This window comes from Sphaeramia orbicularis, chromosome 1 (genome assembly GCF_902148855.1).
Source record: "Sphaeramia orbicularis chromosome 1, fSphaOr1.1, whole genome shotgun sequence".
In the NCBI taxonomy this organism is placed as follows: domain Eukaryota; kingdom Metazoa; phylum Chordata; class Actinopteri; order Kurtiformes; family Apogonidae; genus Sphaeramia; species Sphaeramia orbicularis.
This window is the reverse complement of record NC_043957.1, coordinates 25155936-25164103: the sequence shown is the minus strand read 5'-3', so window position 1 is coordinate 25164103 and position 8168 is coordinate 25155936. Positions and strand designations below refer to the sequence as shown.

At 38.2% G+C, this 8168-nt stretch overlaps 1 protein-coding gene across 1 annotated transcript; it reads right to left on the bottom strand.

The window, feature by feature from the left end:
* Positions 1-932: 932 nt before the first annotated feature.
* lgsn (lengsin, lens protein with glutamine synthetase domain) lies at positions 933-5338 on the bottom strand. Its single transcript, XM_030132664.1, has 4 exons — positions 5193-5338; positions 4370-5009; positions 3222-3388; positions 933-2288 (listed from the first exon to the last, which is right to left on the bottom strand). The coding sequence occupies exons 1-4, from the start codon at positions 5214-5216 to the stop codon at positions 1095-1097; spliced, it is 2025 nt and encodes a 674-aa protein (XP_029988524.1). The 5' UTR covers positions 5217-5338; the 3' UTR covers positions 933-1094.
* Between the last annotated feature and the right edge of the window lie 2830 nt (positions 5339-8168).

Below are 8168 nucleotides of genomic sequence, written 5' to 3'. Positions count from 1 at the left end.
TGGTGGGAGTACAGGTGGTAAGAGATGATGAGGATGATGACGATAATTTATCACTCACATTAATGGTCTGGAGGTACACACTGTTTCAAAGTCTGGATCTTTTTGTACTTTCTGTATTTTGGACCTGCCTAGTAGGCTTCTTGAGGACGTTAATCACCTTGATATTTGGCTTGACTGTCCAGATTTTTTTTTTTTTTATTGGCACTAGAGTCTGCCAGGAAATCCTTCATTCATTACAGCAATGTTTATTTTTCCTTCAGTGCATGAGGTCACTACTGCTGTCTTCCTCTGTGATCTTCAATCTGTGTGAGTTAGATTTCACATGTGAATAAAATATTAATGCTGAGCACACATAAACTAATGTTTACATACGATAGTCATCCTGTTTTTGGATTGGATTTTGTGCCGTTTAAGACCTCAGCAACATAAATGTCATGGTAAGAAACAAAAGAGGGTTGTGTGATTAGCCTTGAAATAATTATCATATAATTAAGATTATTATCATGTTATTGAGGCCCTTAAGTCCCAAAAAGCAATGTTTTTATTTGAATGTCTTTCACACGTTAAGTTGTGTACAGTACAGAACCTAAAGCATTACTGTGGAAGTAAATGAATGTTGGTTAACACGATCTCATCAGCACAGTCACTGTCTCATGTTGTCATTAAAATTAAGATTTATGACCTTTTTGGCCTTCAGTGAAAAAATTTAAGAGATCTGCAGATAAATGCAGTTAAAGTTCTTTTGAGCCACATGTTGGCGTGGTTTAGTCATACATTTACAAGTCCATCTTCTTTAATGTTCCTGTACTAAATGAAGACATATAGTAATGTGTTAGAATAGTTTTGTCAGTATTATCTTGAAATATTGAAAACTAAATACACATATCCACCAACAAAATTGCACAATACTGCTTTGCACATTGAGGGCTGAATTAAAACTTTATTTTAAAATGACTCTGAAAAATATCTACAATCTGCACCATAAGCTTCACATTTTATAAATAAATAAAAAACTTTTTGTTGTAAAGCACTTGCTTGTCATGTTTCCAGTTGTATGGCAGGAGGAGGTATTTGTACATGTGACAGGAGGATTTCTAGATGAAGTACTCCAGGCATTTGTTTCTCTCATCATCCAGCTCTTGGGTCTCAATCTCAAACTTTTTCATGGCAATGAAATACTGAACGAACGGTTCTCCAAGGGCGCTGCGGATCACGTGATCGTCCCCCAGAGCCTCCAGAGCGTCATCGAGCTTTACAGGAATGGAGAACTCTTTCTGTTGACTTGGGGCTTTGTTCAGACCGCTCTCGACGCTCAAGTTTCTTCTGATGCCGTCCAGTCCAGCGGCCACAGTGGCGGCCAGCACAATGTAAGGGTTTGCCATGGCTGAGCCCAGTTTGTTGTCAATGTGCGTCTCTCTCCCGCCGTGGCACTTGATGTTGAAGGAACTGCTGTTGTCGTTGCACCCACAGGTGGCGTACAGCATCCGTTTGGGGTCTTTGATGGTCTTGGCGATGTGGCTTCGGCAGCCCAGGCCGGGCGACATCAGGCAGCTCAAGGCCGCTGAGTGGGTGAGGAGCCCAGCCAACCATTTCCTGCCAATCTCAGACATTTCACCTGCTTTTTCTCCACTGTGGAACAGGCTACGTCGACCGTTGGCATCCCACAAGCTGTGAGAGAGCACACCAGCATTGTAGAGGCCGTCATCAGTGAAGAAACTGGCAATGTAGCTGTGTTTACGAGCCATCTCTTTGATGCCAGTGCGGAAGGTGAAGGCACTATCTGCAGCTGCAATCCCAAACTCCGGCCTCAGGTTGATTTCCATTTGTCCTGGGCCGCTGGCAGAGGCGATGCTGTCTATGTCTGCACCCATGCAGTACATGCTGTCCACCAACTGCTGGAAGAAAGGCAGGTCATGGTTGCTCAGCAGGGTAGTGGCGGGAAACAGAAGCGTCTTTGGTCCAATTCTGTCAGGAGCTCCCAGGACACAGCATTCATAGGTGAATGAGGAGTGAAGGGAGAAGCCCAGACTTTGCAGCTGACCAAGGAGCTGCTTAGCAATGAGACGAGGGGAAGTGCGAAGGGGGCTCCCTGTGACCGTACAGGGGTCGCAGATGACCCGGGCTGTCTGCTCCGCCCAGGGCAGGACCCTGAACGTGGAAAGGTCAGGGATCAGAAGGACGTCGCTGCTGAAGTTGGCAGTGTTGGCGTGATCCACTTCATTGCTTTTCGGGCTGAGGGTCAGCTCCAAGTAGCTTCTTGGCATCGGGACTCCATAAACCGCTTTCTCCTGTAGACGCAATGTTTACATGACATCATTAAAAGCCTGTGATCACATGCCATTCTTTGTTTTCATTGTTTTTCTAATATTTCTCAGGCAGAGTATCAAGTCATCAAATATGACAGATTGTTGAATAGATCAGTATGAAAGACATATCCATTATAAGAAGTCCAAGCTAACTTAAATATTTGACCGTTTTTTACCCTTCACCATAAATCATAGTCCTTACTTGGTGGACATGACCATCACCCACAGCATTTCCAGTTTGAGTCTCTTTCCTGACATTTTTTGTCAGCTCTTTAGGGTTAAATCTTTAATCAAGACCTAAAAAGAACATTCCAGAAATAGAAAAATGCTTTTCTTCTTCTGATTAGAGCTTTTTTTTTTTAAAATCATTGTTATTTTTTACTGTACTTCTCATTTTGATGTTACAATAATGCTCAAAAAAAGAAGACCTAAATTTATATGCACAAAATATTACACTTTTTATTTTTTAAAAAGACAATATTCTCACTAAGTAATTTACATGGCTAATGAAAATGTATGTTACTAATATTCCTGTTCCATGCATACGGTACTCTATTATGTTGTTTATTATGATTTTTAACAAGTCTTCCAGCGATGGTGAACCCTCTTTAATTCCTTAAACCACCTACTTGAAAAAGGTTGTGTTGTGATATTTGCACATATCCAAAACCCTGTTAATATCCGTGTCTTTCAAAATGCTCTAAGTAGGTCTGTTTCTCTTTCCAAATGAATATGGGGGCTGTTCTTTTGTGTTGCAAACTGACGAATATGGCCTGATTTGGAATATCCAACTGAGCTATACTGTTTATGAGGAAATAACCCCCATCAAATTAAAAATATTATTATGTTCAGAATAGTACAGGAGTATTAGTGCACGTGTAAAAGCAATCATAAATAGAGAGGAGAGGTGGTTACATGGAAGAAGCGGACGGGCACTGTCTTGGATCTGGACACCCCGTGGAGGTCTGTGGCTTCGAAGCGAACAAAGTTGATGTTCTCTCTGGCGATCTGCTGCTTGATCTGCTCCATGGCTGAAATGAACCTCTGATTCCCAGAGAACTCTACGGTCCCGTCTCCGTTATCTGTGGAACAGAGTTTGACAAATCTGCAAAAACATATCATTGGACAGTTTCAAAATGCTAAATATCTCATGAACAAAAGTAGGTGTAAGTGTGTTACCCTGAGTATGTCCTAAATAAACTGCTCTTTAATTTAGTCCAGGACTAAACCAGGACTGTTTTATTTCGAGTCAATACTGAAGGTTGAGCAAATGAGGAATCAGCTCTAATAGTATAATCCAAGTGAATACCCCTCTCCTCATCTTCCCCTACAGTGGCACTAAAAACACAAAGTCCCTCGCTACAGTCAGGGTTTGTTTTGTTAACTCTAGACCGTACTCTTAATACACAAAAAAAAAAAAAAAAAAAAAAGAGGAAGTCTGTTCTGAGATAGTACAGAAACATGGAGGGAGAAAACCTGCTTCCTCTGTTGTAATGAACGGCTTATTGTAAAGAAATGAAAACACTATTTATATTTCAGGAATATTTTTACACCACTGAATATATAATTATGATTCAGTTTCTGACTACATTCAGTTTCTGTAGATAGATTTCCCTGAATGTTACAAACATTTTAAGTAATTCTGTAGCATATACATTTAACAAAAAACAAAGAATAATCTGAAAATATTAATATAGTCAGAAATTAAAAAAAAAAAAAAAAAAAAAAAAAAAAAGCTGTGTAACAATAACACACTGAAGAATAGCTAACACAAGAACTAAATCAAGCATCACTAAACAGTAGAAATAATAATAACAGGAGTCAAATTTCACACCATTTTTGCCTGAAAAGCAGTGGTAATTTAAAATTTACATTTTAAAAATCATCATCAAAGGCCAAATAGAGCAAATAACTACTGGTTAAATCCCAGTTAATTTGAGGTAGAAGAGATTCTACACTGAGATGTAAAACTTGATCAAATGTCATTGATCTATGATTCATATCTGCCAAAGTTGTAAAAGAAGGCATTAACTCGTCTTATGTCGTCTCAGATCTTCACTAACCTGTATGAGAAGCTCCAGTCTCTCCGCAGGATCCACTGCTTGCATTTGTGTGAACACTAACCCCAGGCTGCCTATTTGTGTTGGCATCAGACCTGAATGAGCTGGATGAATCCATGCTGGAAGGCAACTGAATAGATGTGCTACCTCTGGACCAGGGCCCCCTTCTGGAAGCATCAGAGTGGGGTTTGAAGGTGCTGAACGTCCTGTGGGAGTTTCCATCGTCCTGCCGTCCATCAGGCCTTCCACCACCGCCGCCACTGCTCCCGTGGAGGTACGTGTACGGGCTGCCTGGTTTCCCCTCGTCGCTGCCCCGGATGCTGAGCAGAGGACTGTCCTTCAGGATGGACTTAAGCTCCTCCACAGTCTGCCGGGGGATCTCGGCACGGGACGGCCCCGCTTCAGGGTCACTCATCCTGGGATCATCAGCTCGATCAGATGGCCTGTGAAGCAGAGGGCCGATGGAGATCACAGTGGGGGTGTCTGGAGGTACGGGGGTGGCGCTGGGAGAGTGGACGATGTAGGGACCTCCACTGCTGCTCCAGTCCGTTGGAGGCACGTATTTCCCAGTCACCCTCACACCCTTCCTGTTGCCCAGACTCATTCCTGTGCCATCTATTTGGTCTTTGCTTCTACCCTGGTCCTGGAAAACACACAATGTGTCTATCACAAGAATGGTAAGACATTGAGGTGTGTATGAAAAGAAAAAAGACAATGCAAGACTCAAAAAGTCAGTAAAAAAAAAAACAACTAAATATCTGAAGAATTGCATGTTGTATATTGTACTACAAAAATGAAAACACAAAGTTAGATGTGGAATTGTTACCTTGAAATCTTCAGAGTCATTCATTTCTTTGTTTGTGCTCTTTCATTAACAGTGAATTGGAATTTGATAGCCCTCATGTGAAGACAGAGCTTCACTCGCACATTAATTTTTATAGACAATTGGTACAATGGTGACGGATTAGAAAATTCTTTAAGCCCCCCAAAACCCACAGACGTCCGGCTGGAAACTGGCACCGGCCGGTGGCTGGTAGGCACTGAACCACTTCTGCTTTGAGCTCATTGGCTGAAACTGAGAACAATTCAGAGTGACTTTTGTGTGGTTGCAGAGTGAAAGCGCAGAGCTCAGCAGCTCTGTTTGCGCTTCTAGAAAGATATGGGAGCAAACGTATTTATTCCAGAGGGATAAAAACACACAACTACTACCAGCACTAGACAAAAGCTGCTGGTATTGACAGGGTTTGCATTTCAGAGGCCCTGTCCAACTGAAATCAAGCTTCAATCCACAGTGTGTTTTCTTAAAGAACAGAATGATCAGGTTTTCCTCATCTTGAATTTCAGACATTACAGACTTTGCAGAAAATTAAGATGAAAAAAAAAAAAAAAGTTAAATATAAGCAATTGAAAACCAAAATTCTTATTCCTATTGTGAAGATGCCTTTTATACACCATTTTTATTGTGAAAATGTTTTTTTAGGCTATCTCTAGTTGTTCTCTCTTTACTTTTAACTGTTTACTTATTCCATCTTCATTTCATCTCCAATGGGTCAGTTTACATTTCACTGTAAATTGTATGTTTTATGAAACTGCGCAAGTAATGGATAAAACTCCTGAATCTACTTTCTAGCTCTTTATATGTCTTAAAATTATCTGATCAAATTAACCAATTTATTAAAGGTCAATTAATTAAAGCATGAGATAAGAACAGTTGAAGCTTAGATTGTAAAATATTACACATGTGGCTTTTTAATAGATTATAGAGATAGAAAATCAAATAATTATTAGGACATATACTGATTAATATCTTGTTAAAAGGGATCAGGTCTTTAATAAAAAAAAATTATGGTATTTAATATACCAACATTTTGATGCAACAAATTTGATCCAGATGCTTTGTAGCTTGTTTCCAGAAGTTAAACTAATTTTCATCTTTAACAGAAAGATAAAGTTAAAATTTTAATTTTAAAAATTCAAAAGGGATTAAGCACCAGAATTGATAAATTACTCATGGGTCAAAAACCGCTATTCGAAATCTCTCTGACGGGACATTTTAGAGACAATTTGATAAATTAGTGTTGCTAAATGACCCACATTTTTACTTTTAAATTCATTTTTGCTTTAGTTGGACCATAAAGGATTACCCAAAACAAGGAACTACTTCATATTGAAAAATATGTTGGCAATCAATTAAATTTCACTCTCTGATGGGGAATTACTGTGTTTTGACCCTCATCTATCTATCTATCTATCTATCTATCTATCTATCTATCTATCTATCTATCTATCTATCTATCTATCTATCTATCTATCTATCTATCTATCTATCTATCTATCTATCTATCCACATCCATTCATCCATCTATTGTACCAGTGTGATGATTTTACCAGCCATAACAGACATTCCTCCTTACTTACTACTTAAGTTTCTCTCCCCCTTTCCCCCTGAAATTCCTCTAGATAGATCATCATCTTATTCTTGTAACTAACTTCCATAATTCTATTTAACTGTCCCTTTAAACTGAAGTGACTTGCATTTAAAGTCCTGGTCAGCTGTAATCCTAAACCACATGCACCTCTTTTCAGTTGCCTCCTTTTTTGTTGTCTGCTCTCCATGTCTGGTCCCTGGAGGAGGAGGAGACCAGCTGACCTGGGAAGGATGGAGGGGTGGCAGCAGGGAGAGATGTCTGGGCACAACACCTCACATTTTCAGGGTGGGGTTGAAAGAGAGGCGTGAAGTTAGAGGTAAATAACCCAGCACAGCTAGGAAATCACACGACAAAATAAGAGTGAGGAATAATACAAAGATGTTATTAAATAAAAACATAACTATGAACTACAAACATACATAGAACTGATAATAACAAAAATATCAACAACACAATACTAAAAAATACTAGCCTACATGATAGCTGTACACCTATATGTAGCTTAAATGAAAGGAAAATGTTAATATTGTTATGTACTAGTTCAGTCAGTAAAATATTATTATTATTATTATTATTATTATTATTATTATTATTATTATTATTATTATTGCAATTTAAATCATTTGCCTCAGTCCTGCTTTCTGCCACTTAAGTCACATTTTGCACCATTAGGATAACAAAATACATTTGTCTGTTCTAATGCTGCATTTATGTAGAAAGTCAGTTTGGAAGTTATCAGAAAAAGTCTATAGGATCTATTTGCATCAACCATAGACTAATTATAAAGACTGTATAGGCCTTTTTTTTTTTTTTTAATCTCTTATCTTATATATCTTTAGATGCAGTCTATGGCATTAATTTAGTTGGGTTCTTCTGAAAAGATGAAAGTTGTTAAACCTTTTGTTCCAGGGCTTTTCTTTGGATTGTAAGACTTTGTGGTTTTTGCAGCACTTAAGTTAAGAAACATGATTTTTCTGTGATTCTGGAGAGAAAAGTTACCATATTAGCTACAAAACAGGCATTATTTTCTCAGGAAATAACTGTAGCTGTCTGTTACACTAGTAATCCTCATTCAATTGTGTATTGATTTTATTATTCTTATTCTTACTATTATTATTATTATTATTATTATTATTATTATTATTATTATTATTATTATTATTATTATTATCAATGAGCATATTTGTTTTGTATTTCTTTGAGTCATTTCATAAATAGTGAAATAATATAAGTCCAAGATTATGCAAAATTGTATTGTTTTTTAGTCAAAGAACAACCAAAAAGCCATCACAACACTTACACCCTTCACAAACCTATGGAAAAAGCAGTCAATGCCTTTTTATATCAGTTCTTTTTTTTATTAATTGTAGTAT